Genomic DNA, 17,971 nt, shown 5'->3' with positions numbered 1-17,971 from the left:
TGTATAAGGAAAAATCAGAGAATAATATTAGAGATACCTAAAGAAGAGGAAAGGGTTAGACTACTTTTATTTGCCCATGCCAGATGAAATACGTATTTTAGTGGCTGACATACATTTGAGCAGAGAAGCCAGAATTTCTATTTCTGCTCTGTACCCAGTTAATTTATTATGGGTTAAAGGCAACTAGAATATCAGTACTTAGAAAGCCCTCCACAACCTTTATAAGAGGAAGGAGAAACAAATAATACTTAACACATCTTATTTCTATTTGTTAGAAGAAAAAAGAAAAAATGAATACCTTTATCATTATAGATAGTTTGAAAGTTCTTATTTAGTAGAAAACAAATACATAAAAAGTTTACCCTTTAATCTCTCAAATAATTTAAGTGCAGCTTAAGCTGATATGAAATCCTCCTGATGCAGGAAACTCTTGTGCATCGAACATGAAGTGCCAGACAAATCTCATGGCTGTATTCTAGTTCATAACAGCTTAAAAAAAAAAACAGTTCAAAAATCTCTGCTCTCTTTAGAAGTATCGTGAATTCCAGTGTCACCAGCTCCATTCATGGGGAAGCTTACAGGACCATGATGCCAAGCAATGCAAACAGAAATGGTGCAATAGAAGGAGAATGGGTTCAGGGGTCGACAAAGAACTCATGATCACTGGGTGGCAGCTGGGCTTATCTCGCTGAATCCTTACAACAATCTCGCAGAGAAATCAGTGTTACCGTTTATTAAGTACCCAAGTCTAGGACCATACTAGGAGTTTTATTATCCCTTTTTTACCAATAAGGAAATGAAGGCTCAGAGTGTTCGTTACCTCCATGAGATTCTATGGCTATGGCTGGAATATCTGGATTCAAGTCCAATTCTAACTGAACTATCCGTTTACCTACTCTCTCCCCAGTAAATGTCTGGGGTCAAGACTTACTCATCTTTGCAGCACCAATACTAAGCATGTTGCCTGACATGGAAAGTACAGAAAGTGCTGCATATACAGGTGTTGTCACAACTGACCCCAAAGTGCAAATGTTTCCCTTCACCTGTTACATGTTGCCTTTCAAAGGGCAGAATTCATTTCAGATCTCTGCTTTGCCTCCTTTGTGATCTTATCAGATTTCCTTAGGCATTGAGTTTTGTTTTTCTATCTCACAACCAAATCCATTACAGTCTTTTTCTTCCCCGTGATAAGAAGTGAAAAGAATTAAAAAAAAAAAAAGAAAGAAAAATAAAGGGAAAAACAAAGTACAGTAGACAGAAATGCAACCCTTCCTTTACTAATATACTTACAGGGACAGCATTGGACAGAGAAGCCCAAAGTAGTAAGAGCCCATAATTGGGACTCTTTTGTTCATTTGTTTCCATCTCTAGGAGATCCAGCAGAGCCTGCATTACTGTCTGTTTAAAAGAAATAAAAATTGTCAAACCAGACCTATGTGACAAAGACTGATGTTAATAAACAAAGATCATGCATTTTTCTTTACTCTGAAAGATACTATTTTTGCCATTCTTAGGTTTGTGATTTCAGGCATGCTAGGGGATTTACATACTTACTGGTAGTATAGTAATTGGGAGTAGGGACTCTGGGGTTCAACGCTCTTACTGCATTGGTTCAAATCCTGGCTTAATTTTTTTAAGACTTTATTTTTTAGAGCGGTTTTAGGTTTACAAGAAAATTGAGAGGAAAGTACAGAGATTTCCCATATAACCCTTACCCCCACCCAAGGATAGCCTTCCTCATTATCAACATCACTCACCAGAATGGGACATTTTTGACCAAGGAAGAAACGACTTTGATACATCATAGTCATCTAAAGTGCATAGTTTACCTTAGGATTCACTCTTGGTGTTATAAACTCTATGGGTTTGGACAAATGCATAATGATATCTATTATTATTATAGTATCATACAGAGTACTTCATAGCCCTAAAAAATCCTCTATGCTCTGCCTATTCATCTCTCCCCACCCCCTAACAACCACTGATCTTTTTACTTTCTTCATAGTTTTGCCTTTTCCAAAATTTCACATAGTTGGAACCATACAGTATATAGCCTTCTCGTATTGGCTTCTTTCACTAAGTAATAGGCATTTATGGTTCCTCCATGTCTTTTCATGGCTTGATAGCTCATTTCTTTTTAGCGCTAATACTCTATTCTTTGGATGTACCATAGTTTATTTACCCATTTACCTACTGAAGGGCATCTTGGTTGCATCCAAGTTTTGGCAATTATGAATAAAGCTGTTATAAACATCCATATGTAGGTTTTTGTGTGGATGTAAGTTTTCAAACCATTTGGGCAAATACAAGGAGCACAATTGCTGGACTGTATGGTAAGAGTATGTTGCATTTTGTAAGAAACCTCCAAAAAGTCTATACCATTTTGCATTCCCACCAGCAATGAACGAGATTTCCTGTTGTCCTACATCCTTGTCAGCATTTGGTAGTGTCTGTGTTCCAGATTCTGGCCATTCTAATAGGTGAGTAGTGGTATCTCATTGTTTTAATTTGCATTTCCCTGATGACATGTGATGTGGAGCATCTTCTCATATGCTTATTTGCCATCTATATATCTTCTTGGGTGAGGTGTCTCTTACGGTCTATTTTTGGTCTGTTTTCCCATTGGGTTGTTTGTTTTCCTATTGTTGAGTTTTAAGTGTTCTTTGTACATTTTGGATAATAGTCCTTTATTTTGCCAATACTTTCTCTCAGTTTGTGACTTGTCTTCTAATTCTCCTGATATTGTCTTTTCACAGAGCAGTTTAATTTTAATGAAATCCAGCTTAATAGTTTCTTTTATGAATTGTGTCTTTAGTGTTATACCTAAGTAGGCATCACCACACCCAAGATCAACTAAGTTTTTTGCATGTGAATGTCCAGTTGTTTCTGCATTATTTGTTGAAAAGTCTATCTTTGTTTCATTATATTGCCTTTGCTCCTTTGTCAAAGATCAGTTCACTATATTTAATGGGGTCTATTTCTGGGCTCTCTATTCTGTTCCATTAATTTATTTGTCTATTCTTCTGCCAGCACCACATTATCTTGATTACTGAAGCTTTACAGTAAATCTTGAAGTTGGATAGCATCACTTCTTTCAAGAACTTTGTTCTTTTCCTTCAACATTGTGTTGGTGATTCTGGGTCTTCTGCCTCTCCATATAAATTTTAGAATCCATAAAATGTTATAACTTGCTGGGATTTTTTATTGGGGATTGCATTGAATCTACACATCAGGTTGGGAAGAACTGACTTCTTGACAATATTGTCTTCCTATCCGTGAACATGGAATATATCCCCATTTATTTAGTTCTTTGACTTTGTTCCTCAGAGTTTTGTAGTGGTGCAGTTTTCCTCATATAGATCTTGATTTGTTTTATATATATGTAAGTATTTCATTTTGGGGAATGCTAATGTAAGGGTATTGTGTTTTTAATTTCACATTTCACTTATTCATTGTTGGCATGTAGGAAAGCAATTAACTTTTGTGTATTAACTTGGTATCCTACAACCTTGCTAAAATCACTTATTAGTTCCAGTAGTTTTTTGGTTAATTCTTTTGGATTTTCTCTACATATGTTCACATCATCTGCAAGCAAAGACAGTTTTATGTCTTCCCTTTCAATCTGTATAATTTTCATTTCCTTTTCTTGCCTTGTTGCATTAGCAAGGACTTCCAGTACTATGTTGAAAAAGAGTGGTGAGAGGGGACATCCTTGCTAAAGGGGTTCTGGTACCAATTTCCAATGTGTGTGAGGGGGGGTTCTACACACCACAAACAATGCTTGGTTCATCATCTGGGTGTCTTATAATTCATCTCAATTATAACATTATTTACCCAAAGATAGCATCATGTTCCACAGGTTAAGGGTTTAGTCCCACAAGACTGTGCCCTGCTCTTCAGATGGCAGCTGCAAGCCCAGGTTATTGCCTGTGCTTCTGACTAACTGGCTAAGGATTGGAAGTTACACAGACCCCCTCCTTGGATTTCAGATGCCAGTTGCAAGTCCTAGTTATTACCTGTACTTCTAACTGACTGGCTATATAAATCAGAGGTTCCCATGAACCCCCTCCTCAGATTTGATTAATTTGCTAGAGCTGCTCACAGAACTGAGAGAAACATTTAACTTATTAGATTACTGGTTTATTATAAAAGGATGCGATAAAGCCTACAGGTGAACATGCAGCTGGAAGAGATGTGTAGGGCAAGGTAGGGGTAAAGGCCAAGGAACTTTTGTGCTTGCTTGAAGCATGCCACTCTCCCCAAATCTCCAGGTGTTCATCAACATAGAAGCTCTCTGAACCCCGTCCTTTTGGGTTTTTATGAAAGCTTCATACATAGGCATGATTGATTAAATCATTGGCCACTGGTGATTGCTTCAACCTCCAGCTATAAATTTCCTTCTAAGCACTGCTTTCACTACTTCCCACAATTTTGATAAGTTGTTTTTTCATTTTAGTTTGTTTCAAAATATTTTAATTTCTCATAAGAGTTTTTCTTTAATCCATGTGTTATTTAGAAATGTGTTGTTTAATCTCCACATCTTTTGGGATTTTCCAGTTATCTTTCTGTTATTGATTTCTAGTTTAATTCCACTGTGGTCTGAGAACAGACATTATATGATTTCTATTCTTATAAATTTGTTAAGGTGTGTTTAATGACCCAGAATGTGGTTTATTTTGGTGAATATTCCATATAAGCTTGAGAAAAAAATGTGTATTCTGCTGTTGTTGGATTAAGTAGTCTTAATTAATTATATCCAGTTGATTGATGGTGTTGCTGAGTTCAATTATGTCCTTATTGATTTCTGTCTGTTGGATGTGTCCATTTCTGAGAGAGGGGTGTTAAAGTTTCCACCTGTGACAGTAGATTCATCTATTTCTGTTTGAAGTTCCATCAGTTTTTGTCTCATGTAGTTTGACACTGTTGCTAGGTACATACACATTAAGAACTGTTATGTCTTCTTGGAGGACTGAACTCATTGTCATTATGTAATGTCCTTCGTTATGCCTGATAAGTTTCCTTCCTTTGAAGTCTGCTCTGTCTGAAAGTAATATAGCTCCTCCTGCTTTCTTTTGATTGGTGTTAGCACGTTATGTTTTTCTACATCTGTTTACTTTTAATCTATATTAAATATAAAGTGTCCTTATATTTAAAGTGGGTTTCTTGTAGACAACATATAGTTGGGTCATGTTTTTAGATCCACTGTGACAATCTCTGTCTTTTAATTGGTGCATTTAGGCCACTGACATTCAAAGTGATTACTGATATAGTTGGATTACTATCTACCATAGTTGTTACTGTATTCTATTTGCTGCCCTTATTCTTTGTTCTTATTTTCGTATTCCACCATTTTCCTGCCTTTTGTGATTTTAATTGAGCATTTTATATGATTCCGTTTTCTCTCCTTTCTTAGCATATCAAGTTATTTCAATGTTTATTTTTATTAGTGGTTGCCCTAGAGTCTGTAATATACATTTACAACTAATCCAAGTCCATTTTAAAATAATACTGTACCACTTCACAGGTAGTGTAAGTACCTTCTAGTAACAAAATAATCCTAATTCCTCCTTCCTGTCCCTGTATCATTTCCATCATTCATTTCACTTACACATAAGCACACATAAGTACACATATACACATGTATATACATATAATATACATATAAGCATATATAATTGAATATATTGTTGCTATTTTATTATCTGAACAAACTGTTATCAATTTGAACTGTTAGGTCAATTAAGAATAGAAAAAAATAAGTTTCTTTTTTCACCTCTATTTATTCCTTCTTTGGTGCTCTTTCTTTCTTTATAGAGATCTGAGTTTCTGACCTATATCATTTTCCTTCTCTCTGAAGAACTTCTTTCAGCATTTCTTATAAGGCAGGTCTACTGGCAACAAAATTCCCTCAAATTATTGTTTGTCTGAAGAAGACTCTATTTCTCCTTCACTTCTGAAGGATAATGTCACAGACTGCAGTGTCCTAGGTTGATGTTTTTACCTCTCTCAACACTAAATATTTCACTCCACTCTCTTCTTGCTTGCATGGTTTCTGAGGAGAAGTCAGATGTAATTCATATCTTTGTTCTTCTATAGGTATAGTGGGTTTTTTGCTTTGTTTTTTTTTTTTTTCTCTCTCTCTGGCTTCTTTCAGGATTTTTAAAATCTCTGATTTTCTGTAATTTAAAAATGATATTCTGAGGTGTAGTTTTTTTGGTGTTTACTTAATTGGTGTTCTCTGAGCTTCCAAGATCTGTGGTTTGGTGTCTGACATTAATTTGGGAGAAATTCTCAGTCATTATTGTGTCAAGCATTTCTCCTGTTCCCATCTCTCTTTCTTCTTTTTCTGGTATACGCATTCCATGAATGTTACATCTTCGGTAGTTTTCCCACAGTCCTTGAATATTCTGTTCTATTTTTGCTTTTTATGTCTTTGTTCTCTTTGTTTTTTGGTTTTCAAGGACTGAATCTCCTCTAGCTCAGAGATTCTTTCTTCAGCTGTGTCCAGTATACTAATAAGTCCATGAAAAGCACTCTTCATTTCTGTCACTTGGTTTTTTTTTAATCTCTATCTAGCATTTCATTTTGGTTCTTTCCTAGGATTTCCATCTCTCTGCTTACATTGTCCATCTGTTCTTGCATGCTGCCTACTTTATCATTTAGAGTCATTAGCATATTAATCATATATTTTTTTAAAGTCCCAATCTGTTAATTCTAACATCCCGGCCATGAATGGTTCTGATGCTTGCTTTGTCTCTTCAAACTGTGGACGTTTCTTTTTGCCTTACGGTATGCCTTGTAATTTTTTCTTGATGGCTAGACATGTTGTGCTGGGTAAAAGGAATGGTTATAAATAGGTCTTTAGTAATGTGGTGGTTAGGTGTGAGGGGAGGGGAAGCATTCAAGTCTTATGATTAGATCTCTGTCTTTTCATGAGCCTGTGCCTCTGGACTGTGAACTTCGCAAGTGTTTCTCAGTCTTATTCTCCCTCCTTAGGTGGGACAGGATGGCTAGAGGTGGCTGCAACTGGACACTCATCTTCCCCAGGTCAGTTAGGCTCTGATAATCCTCCAGCAGGTTAAGTTCTGTTTAACTAGTTTCCCCTGAGGGCAGGCCTGGTTAAGAACGGAGTGCTCCGGCATATTTCAGACTTGTTCTTTTCCCCCTTCCCCTGTCAGAAGCCCTAGGGGATTTTTCACTGGTCCAGCTCCTGGAGATAAGTTTCACAGTATTGTGGAGGCCCCTCTATGACCGGGTCCCGGGTCCCGTGGAGTTTTGAACTCTGAGAATTGTCTGCACTGAGCCTCTAGCAATTCATTAATTACAGCTCGGGTTTTCCTACCTTGGCGCAGGTTCCCACGGCAGTCTCCACTCTCAGGTCTGTGCTCTGGGAAATGTCAACTCCCTGTATTTGCCTGTTGGTCTCTAGTCTTGGGGGCAGCAGGTTGCCCTGTGTCCTCTCTTTCAAGAAGAACTGTTGATTTTTCAGTCTGTTAAACTTTTTACTTGGTGTGAGGATGAAGTGGCAACTTTCAAGATCCTTACATGTGGAATGGGAACCTGGTTTAGTTATTCAATAGCTGGGTAACCTCGGGCAAGTACTTTAAGCTCTCTGTGTCTCAGTTCCCTCATCTGTAAAATGGTCATAATATGGACCCTACCTCACAGGACTGTTGTGAGAATTAAATGAGTTACTTCCTATAAAGTACTTAAAACAAAACTTAGTACACATTACCATTTTGATGAATGTTATCTTTAAATCTTTTTTTTTTTTTTTAATAAACATCTGCTCTTAGGAAAATGCAAACAACACAGAAACACAGATCTCTGGAGCATTCAGGAGAAAACCCTACCCCCATGTGCCATGCAAATTCTCAGCCTACATATCATAGGTAAGGGAATTGCCAAACCAGTATATGATAAATATTGTAATACTCTAAAACCATGCAGAGAACTGATGTTTGACATGGACGGTGCCAGGTCAGATCAGGGCCTCTCCAAGGTCACCTGGTATGGCTGCTCTCAAGTCAACACACAAATTCCATGAAAGCATTTCCTTCATTGGAAGGCTTCCCAGATTTGCCTTTGCCAATGATCATCCCCATCACAAGGAACAAATTCAGACATTATAACATTTTCATTAAGTTACTTGTGCACTTTGAATCTTAAATAATTCAAGTTAGGTAATAGAAATAATGGTAGCTAAAGTCTAGTCACTGCTCTGGAAGGCAAGTACTGTTTAAAGGCTTCACAGGTATTTAAGCATTCGTTCCTCACCCCAGCTCCAAGGAGTAGATCTGTTATTGTCACCATTTTACATTTGAGGAAGTGGAAGCACGATTAAGTTAGGGAACTTTGCTAGTGACATACAGCTTGTCAATGGTTGAGCTGGGATTCGAATCCTGCGAGGCTGGCCCTGGCTCCAGTGCCCACAATCTTAGCTACTAGGTTATGCTGCCCCTTAGAGACACAGTCTTTAACTCTCATGGGTTAGGGACTCAGAGAACTGCACTGCACCAGAACACAGTGGTTTTTCTTCAGATCCTACAACACGGAAAATACCTATTACATCACTCTCAAAGAAAATACATGACAGAGGCTGTTGCTGTTACTTACAGAGGCATGTAGTTTTTCAAAAGTGTTTAACCACTCTGATCCCTGGCTTTCTGGTTTTAATAATCCCCAGTTTTCCAGGTAGTAAAGTTGTTGCGAAAAAGAAATGAGCAGTGAATTTGTGAAATGTGTTAACACTACGCCTGGCACAGAGTAAGTACCCCATAAGCATTAGTGATGCCTTATTGCTACTGTTTCTGTAATAATGGATTAGCAGATTTGAAAATAATTTAAGTATAAATTTCATTTACTCGTGGTTTCTATCAGACTTACAATGCAAGTTGTTATGGTACAAAGTTTATATTTCATGAAAAATCCTATAGATGTATTTCATTCTTTTGATATGCTATTCTGTGGTGCAGTCTTAATTGTAAATGAAAATACTAGTTTAATTTATATCTAGAATAACATGGGAGAAATCACTCATGTTGAAACGTGATAAAGGTATGATGTGATAAAATGTGTGTATAATATTTAAAAAACAAAAAACAAAAAACTTCTTCCAGTCCTTTGCTTAACTAGGCCATTGAAATCTACTTATGCAGTAAAAGACAACAGAATCTTTTATTTTCTTCTTAGCTTGCATTTTTAAAAAATTGTGGGTATAAAAACTTAAACTCTGTGTGAACACTGCTGCAGGAAAACAGAAACAAAACGTTTTTTAAAAAATGAAGTTACGCAGCTCATGAGTGTTCAAACTGAATTCTATCCCGGTCATAAACGTTGAATTAGTCAGCAAAGGTCAAAATTTGTCTTTATTCAAAGCGGGAGTTCGAGTACCTATGATTAAAGTGCCTCATTTCTTCAGAGTAAGAAAAATAAATGCTATTCTAGAAGTATTGTCAGCGGGGAGTTTTAACTGGGGCATTAAAACCCCTGTTTTCTAGGCTCATAGATTACAGATCTATTTGGGTACAGCTTTTATACACACATGGCTTTACCTCTAAATCCTGGAAAATAATGCAAACAAAAATGTGTTTGTCTGGATCCATTTATAAAATAGATTCTTTAGCTGAAACACAGTTTGTCAGCGAAGGGCATTCCACTCTAGCTTTCTATTCCCTTTATTCCGGAGGGAGATCCCCAAACATTCACACATTCCTATTTTTCTAAGGTGATCTTCCTCTCCAGCGTTAAGCAGAGTTGTTCGTGATAACACTTGCTATCATAACTAAACGCAAACAAACAAAAATGTTTGATATCATCTTTCAATGCTAAAAGATATGAAATGATTTCTTCCATGATGATAACAATGATAAACTCTTACATGGTCTTTACTATGTTTCAAGTGCTTTACAAATATTAACTCACTGAATGACAAAACTGAGGCCAAGAGGTTAGGTACCATGCCCAAGGTCACAAAACTGAGGCCAAGAGGTTAGGTACCATGCCCAACATCACACAGTGGTGACTGGATTTGAGCCCAGGTAGTCCAGGCCAAAAGGAATCTCCAGAGGGTGAGTCTGGAGAATCAGGTAGTTTTCAAAAGCTTTCAGAGATTCTAATGAGCTGCCACGGCTGAGAACCATTCATTAGCAAGCATCAGAACCATCTGGAAGGTGTATAAAACCCCAGACGGCTGGGCTCCCAGCGTTTCTGCCAGTGGTTTCCCAGGCGACGTTGGTACCATTGGTCTAGGGACCACGTGTAGAGAACCACAGATCTAGGACACTTAGGATAGTGACTCCCAGTGCGTTGCTTTTAAATTATACCACATTACCTGGTTGCATTTGAAGAAAGAAACAATTAGCTGTGGTGGCCTCAAGAAAAAAGTCAACTTTGTCGAGCTTTCTTATCTTTGCCTAATTTGCCATAACTCTCACCTGTGACTGTTGACACACCCAACTGTATAATCGATAAATCATTTAAAAACCCCTCAGACTGTTGTGTTATTTTGTTGTCTGTAGCCTCAGTTTTTTCTTACGTAAAATAGGGTTAATATCTCCCTCACTGCTGTGAGGATGCAATAATAAAATAACGTATGTAAACATCCAACACAGTGGTTGGCACAAAAATGGTATCTAACACATCTCATGATTTTTAGCAAAAATATTTTTTTAACAACTGTAGTTTATGACTGTTTTCATCTAAGGTATTTTAGCAAAAAAAGCTAAGGAATACTTACCGGGGAATTATCTTTTGCAGATTTGCATGTTTTTATATCTGGAATGTTTTTCTCAAAAAGTGCTAGAAGCCAGTTTTTGGATTTTGACCAGTTTCTAGGTGAGAAAAAATATGTGGATAAATTAATTTGAAAGCACTCTAGGAGTAACAGGTCACAGCAGAAAAGGGACTATGTCTATGGAATTTTAATTATTTCTCCAAATGTCTTCTTCATTTTCAGCTGGAACATCATGAGAAGTCTACCTTCAGACTTATTAGTCCACAAGGAAAATTGAGGGGGCAAGGCAGCCACATTTTAGTATCTTTTGCAAATAAACATTTGCATTCCTAAAGGGCTGGCATTGAATAAGAAAACACGGCTCGGGGACTTCCCTGGTGGCGCAGCCGTTAAGGATCCGCCTGACAATGCAGGGGACATGGGTTTGATCCCTGGTCCAGGAAGATCCCACATGCCTCGGAGCAACTAAGCCCATGCGCCACAACTACTGAGCCTGCGCTCTAGAGCCCGCGAGCCACAACTACTGAGCCCACGTGCCACAACTACTGAAGCCCGCGTGCCTACAGCCCATGCTCCGCAACAAGAGAATCCACTGCAGTGAGAAGCCCACACACCCCAACAAAGAGTAGTCCCTGCTCACCGCAACTAGAGAAAGCCCATGCACAGCAACAATGACCCAACACAGCCAAAGATAAATAAATAAATTGATTTAAAAAAAAAGAGAGAGAAAACAGGGCTTGTTATTTGCTTGGTCTAAGTTTGCTCTGGCTGTTGTCAGTCACAGCAGGATCAAAATCTAGCACAGGGATCCGTTGCTGGGTTAAGTGAGGTAAAGCAAACTGACTAAAAGCTTTTTAATCTTTTCTGACCAGTCATCATTTCAGACCAACTGCCAAGAAACTAAAAAATCATGTGTTACTTTGCAATCAAACCGTTTTATAAACTTTTATCTGCGCCAACTGTGAGAAATACATTTGACCACACCTACTTCTGCCTCAGGGAGAATAAGGACGTCTGATTCTGACACAGGTCACACTTGATGATGTAGCAATGACTATGATAAAAATAAGCTGTAAATGGCATAAAAGGCCTCAAAATAGATTCTTCATTTCATTCTCATAGTCTCCCCTCTCCTTCTTGTTTTTGTTCCTCAAAATGAGAATAAAAGGAAATAATCCATCTCTCTTCTTCAGTTCCTCCCTCAATTCACACACACACACACACACACACACACACACACACCCAAACTCTGGTCATAAAAAATTGCTTCTGTCTCTTCCACTTAAACTGCTGTTACAGCTACTTAGAACAAAGAAAGGAGAGAAATGTATGAGTAGCTGAGAAGAGCTTGATCGGGGAATTAACATAGGAAACAACGCTCTACCTGAGGAGACATTCTGGCAACTGGGACCCATATTCGAAACCTTCATCATAAGCTTGAAAGTGCTGATGGAACTCCCTGATTTTCCTCTCATTTGTGGGAAACAGACCTTTTTTAAACAGCACGTTCACTGTGACCGGGTAAAGGAGATGCCTACAAAGATAGAAACACATAGAACGTCAGAGCCAGTGACCACAGAAGAAAGGCATAGGATACAAAAGAAGGCATCATTGAATAGCTATATGTTAGGGGTAGACAATCATTTGTGATAGATTTTTTGGGGGGTGAAAGTCATTCTTAAAAGGTTTTAATATTTGCTTTCTGTGCTCAAGATAACTTAGGGGTAACTGAAATTGTGGTCTTATTGATCTGAAGATTTTCGAATGCTTTCTAAGCAAGTATTGTTAGATCCTGACAAATGGGAGATGACACACAGGAAGAGATCGATTCAATATGATTTCAACAAGCATTTATTTAGCAAATAATAACAATAACTGAGATACAGTCCGTACCTTTAGACAGCAGCCAAAAATAACCAAACAAAAAATCAAGGGCAATATTAGTCACCAAATTCCTAGTATCTCCCAGGATCCTATAACTTTGAACTATACCGAAAGACTGAAATATAGTATCTATAATCAGCAAGTTTTCCCTCAGGTGAATAAAACGATTTCTGCAGGGTCCTTAAATAAAGGAATATCAGAGATTGTTAATATGCCCCAGGTTAGTAACACTAAGTACTGTTTATTCCATTTTTATTCACCATCATTTCTTCACAAAAATTTCTCAGGATCTCCTTTCCCTCAAAGTTTCAAAGTCATTCAAGAATTTGCTTTGTTTTGTTGTAGATATTGGGCATGTTAAAAGTTTGGTTGGTTGCTTGCTTGTTTGTGTTTTTAGTTTTCCGCTCTCTCTTTCTGGAACCCTAACAAACTATTCCATGTTGCTGTGTTTTTGAGTCTGGATGGTTGGTCATGCCTCCAGCATCCCACTGAGATGGAAAAGTGCCTCCTGGGTAACTTCGATTTACCAAATCGCCCTGCGCGTGAGGGGAATTCTTCTCCCAGCTCCCTGCTAAGCCCTTACGTTTGCCAGAAAGCTCCAGAACATGGCTGAGTGCTATGTGGTTCCCCCCACCTGTCCTCTCCTGTCTCGCTTGCCTCTCAGTACCTCCCCTCTCAGAGGACCTGGGCTCAGTCCTGAGGCTCACGGTGGATTTGCCTCAGTCACCTTGTCAAGTCTCACAGACATCTCCTGGACCCTTGTCATCTACTTTCTGATTCTATCCTCTTCCCTCTCCTCTCAGTGTCCTCTTCTTCTAATGGTCACAAATTGCACTGAATGTTTTATCAAAATTCTGATGGATGCATGACAATTATATGAGGAAAATCCATGTAGCGCGTACAAAATCGTAAGGAATGACTAGGGAGAAATTACTATAAACTTGTTAAAATGATTCTATTGGCCTATTTGCTTACCTTCAAACTGAAGTGCTAACTGAAAACTGCCCATTAATCAGAATTTAAAAGACTAATAGCATCTTTTAATTGCCTAGCTAGATAGACTTCATTAATCCACCAGATAATTTGTGAAGTCCAATGTATAGGCTTCAAATATTTTTTATTCCAAAAAAATAAAAAACAAAATTAAATAATAAGGCATCTATTTACCTCACTAAGTTGTTCAGGTCCATGGTCCCATGAGGGCCTAAATTCTCCAGCTGTTCGTGTAATTCTTCAGTCAACTGTCCAGTGAATCGATATAGGTTGAAAGTCCCCATTTTCCCTTTCACCATGATATAAAGTTTCTCATGCAGTTTTAAAAAGATATTCTTTGGGATTGATGCTATAAACAGAGAAAACGCTTTTCAAAAGAAGCAACCACTTCTTTTTATTTTTTTTAACATCTTTATTGGAGTATAATTGCTTTACAATGTTGTGTTAGTTTCTGCTGTATAACAAAGTGAATCAGCTATACATATACATATATCTCCATACCCCATCCCTCTTGCGTCTCCCTCCCACCCTCCCTATCTCACCCCTCTAGGTGGTCACAAAGCACAGAGCTGATCTCCCTGTGTTATGCAGCTGCTTCCTACTAGTTATCTATTTTACATTTGGTAGTGTACATATGTCCATGCCACTCTCTCACTTCATCCCAGCTTACCCTTCCCCCGCCCCGCGTCCTCAAGTCCATTCTCTACATCTGCGTCTTTATTCCTATCCTGCCCCTAGGTTCTTCATAACCATTTTTTTTTTTTTAGATTCCATATATATGTGTTAGCATACGGTATTTGTTTTTCTCTTTCTGACTTACTTCACTCTGTATGACAGACTCTAGGTCCATCCACCTCACTACAAATAACTCAATTTCGTTTCTTTTTATGGCTGAGCAATATTCCATTGTATATATGTGCCACATCTTCTTTATCCATTCATCTGTCGATGGACACTTAGGTTGCTTCCATGTCCTGGCTATTGTAAACAGAGCTGCAATGAACATTGTGGTACATGACTCTTTGAATTATGCAACCACTTCTTGAAGCAAACAGTCAATAGTCCTCCCTCTCTATTCCTTGATCAGCAGAGACTAGAGCCAAAGTTCACCTAGTACATAGAATCACCTCCTGCAAATAAAAGTAGGTGAAGATCCAACATAGACTGTGAGATAGTGAAAGTCCGTAGGGTAATGCACTTTAAGGGATGATTTGTATGGGGGTGATTAAGGAAGCCTCTGGGAAACACAAATCTGGTGATTTTATTTCCATGTTTAAAACTTTTCATTGGCTTCCTATCCTTAACAAAGTTTACAAGGCGTTCTACCCTCTTTCCAGCTCTACAATGACATTGCTAGCCCTTTCTCCCTCCAAACATATATCCCAGGTATACTGAAAACACACACTCTTTTACACATCTCAGCATTTTCATGAGCTCTTCTATCTGCTCAGAATGTTCTCTACTTGACTGATCTCACCCTCCCCACCCCTATCCCCCTGCCACCTATAAGCCATACATTTCTTCTGCTAACTTCTTCTCTCCTTCAGGTGTCTTCTTGAATATCACCTCCACCAGCAGGGCTTTCCTAACCCCAAGAACAGCTTTAGCCCCACAGTTTCCTTTATCTTAGTGTTCATGCTCCTTTCATGATACTCACACCTGGTCTGGTTGGGTGCTAAGAGTATGAATTTTTAAACTCATTATACTATTCCTTTATATTTTTCTTTAATCCTCTTTTATTGTCTTCAAAGTAAGTTTTCCAAAAAATAATTTTTAATTTTATATTTCATCATCCTATTACATGTAGGATACATTTTGTATAAGTTAATGAAAAATAATTTGTGGATTTCCTGAGCATGCATTGTCTCTGTGGTAGGGGAATAATTGAAAGGAATGGGAAGCTGGCTCAAGAGTAAATATTAAGATATTTCATCTGTTAAATAGAAATATTTAAGCATGCAAGTCCCCAGGGGAGGCAGAGGTGAAAAAATGTGATCACTGCAATACACCTATGATAGGTGAGTAAGTTGGTATATTTTTCTCAAGGAATATGTGAATTTACAGATCAAGAGTCTTCAAAATATTTGTATTTCTTTGATCTGGAATTCCATAGTCTAAATATCAAGAAGCATTAAAGAGTCAAAAAAATTTAACCAACATGTTGTGATTTTTCATGCAAGCAACAAGAAACAATAATCATGCTATTGATCAACTGACAGCCTTGAAAACAAACTTTTTTTGTCTTAATGGCAAGAAATGCCTAAGAAGAAGCTATATGAAAATGAACCTAAGGGAAAAGGGAAGCAAGGAGAAAAAAGATGGTAGAAGCAAGCACAGACATTGTGAAAGCAGAGAAAAGAACCAGGCACAAAATGAACCAGCTCTGCATTCTTGGGAGGACAAATGGCCTCAACATGCATGTCTGCAGCCTGGGAAGAAATAAAGGCAGACATGGGCTTCCCTGGTGGCGCAGTGGTTGAGTTTGCTTGCCAATGCAGGGGACACGGGTTCGAGCCCTGGTCCAGCAAGATCCCACATGCCACAGAGCAGCTAAGCCCATGCGCCACAACTACCGGGCCTGCGCTCTAGAGCTCGCGAGACACAACTACTGAGCCCGCGTGCCTAGAGCCCGTGCTCTGCAACAAGAGAAGCCACCACAATGAGAAGCCTGTGCACCGCAACGAAGAGTGGCCCCCACTCGCCGCACTAGAGAAAAGTCCATGCACAGCAACAAAGACCCAACGCAGCCAAAAATAAAACAAATAAAATAAATAAATTTATTTTAAAAAAAAGAAAAGAAAGAAAGGCAGACAGTCACACTGGAAGTGTGTTGACAAATTCAGTCCAGCAGTCTCTGAGGATGGAGAAAGAAAGGGCACCAATTATATGAAGCTAAGCCCCACTTACCTTAATAACCCTGTGAACTATGTCAGGAAATGCCATAGTAAAGGGCTTACTAAGCAGTGCAGTTCTACTTTCAAGGAGCAGAGTAGCAACGTGAGATCAAGCCAAGAGCTATAGCCTGTAGAACATTGTATACACAGCGGCAGAGCGGAGTTAGTGACATTTTGGGAGCTGCAACAGGCTGCAGATGCCAATATTTTCCCAAGTAAACATCAGTGAGGTGACCTCATCTCTTACGCATGTCTAATTGAGATCCAAATGTTTTAGGTTGCCAATAATTTGTTTTACAAGGGCCAAATTCATCACACACTCTTTTCTATCCCTACTCTAAAGAACAAAATAATGGGCCTGCCTCATTCTTGATAGAAGAGTGAAGATGTGATTGTTACCGAAAACTGCGCTTGGATTCCATGTTGTATTTCAAATGAACTATCTGAAAATACTGTTTACCTGTACGATAGACGGCAGTTTGCACTGCTAGTTCAAAATTTACTTCTTTGGATTTTAGAAACACATTAATTCCCTCTTCTTCAGTAACAAAGGTCATTCGGGTGCCCACAGCAACGATTGTAAATATCGGTCCATACTGAAAGAAAACACATAAATACAGATCATATTAGTAAGCATTTCTAATAAATAAGTTACGGGACCATGGGTTATGCTTAAGACAGTGTTCTTCAAGAACCCCAATGCTGAATTCACAGTCAAGATAAAAACGATTATGATTATATATAATAATTATAAGTTTTGACTGAGCAAAATCTCAATTATAAAAATCCTAATTTACTCTGTTGTAATATTTAACCTTCCTTTTGATAGTGCTATTATTTGCTTGTACCTTCCTTTCTGGTAGTAGAAATAATAATTAGAAATAATGATTGGAAATTATATCAAACACCGTGATATTTGAGCACTGTTTTCAAGATATCAGGAGGGTTATAAACAACCTATGGTTGAACTGCTGACTGATTTCACCTTCAGTCTGTAGTCACTCAACAATGTCCTGCAATCCCCAAAGTTCTGTAATGTGTTCACTTTCTCACTTTCCACAATGACTCACTTGTTCACCTAGCCCAACCCTCTCCACTCTGAGAAGGTGTTCCTGCTTTGTAACTCACTGGGAAAACAAGCACTCAGCTTCCCACCGCCAGAGCTTGCAGACAACTGTACCCATTTGTACCCATTCTCCATGCCTCCCCTTGAGTTAACACAGACGGAGGGTCCTGCCCCTGGGAAATGCCCACCCTCCTTCACTTGTGTTACGGGTTCCACACTCTCTCTTTGGTCTATGTGTACGCCTTCTCTCTCCTACACCATCAGTTTTGCCTTTTCTATCAGATCGCTCCTAGGAACCTACAGTCATCCTCCAGTGCAGAGTTTGGTTTGGTTTTAGGGAGTCCATGACTTTATCTGGAGAAAAATATATCATGATTTTCACTGGCCTCTGATTATAAT

At 38.5% G+C, this 17,971-nt stretch overlaps 1 protein-coding gene and 1 long non-coding RNA gene across 2 annotated transcripts in view; one reads left to right on the top strand and one right to left on the bottom strand.

Moving 5' to 3' along the window:
- The window catches only part of LOC309638569, a 71,388-nt gene extending 59,282 nt beyond the window's left edge, over positions 1-12,106 (top strand). Inside the window, exon 3 of the long non-coding RNA XR_014251202.1 lies at positions 10,958-12,106. This is a non-coding gene — a long non-coding RNA (uncharacterized lncRNA). The remainder of the gene's footprint in view (positions 1-10,957) is intronic.
- Positions 1-17,971, bottom strand: part of CYP39A1 (cytochrome P450 family 39 subfamily A member 1) — a 68,405-nt gene that overhangs the window by 45,731 nt on the left and 4,703 nt on the right. Inside the window, exons 2-6 of the mRNA XM_082414647.1 lie at positions 16,967-17,102; positions 13,787-13,961; positions 12,120-12,269; positions 10,739-10,832; positions 1,291-1,398 (exon numbers count right to left, since the gene is read on the bottom strand). Of these exons, the coding sequence (XP_082270773.1) occupies positions 1,291-1,398; positions 10,739-10,832; positions 12,120-12,269; positions 13,787-13,961; positions 16,967-17,102 (663 nt within the window). The remainder of the gene's footprint in view (positions 1-1,290; positions 1,399-10,738; positions 10,833-12,119; positions 12,270-13,786; positions 13,962-16,966; positions 17,103-17,971) is intronic.

The sequence above is a fragment of the Balaenoptera physalus genome (genome assembly GCF_965194825.1).
Source record: "Balaenoptera physalus genome assembly, chromosome: 11".
Classification (NCBI taxonomy): Eukaryota; Metazoa; Chordata; class Mammalia; order Artiodactyla; family Balaenopteridae; genus Balaenoptera; species Balaenoptera physalus.
This window is presented reverse-complemented; position numbering and strand designations above follow the sequence as displayed.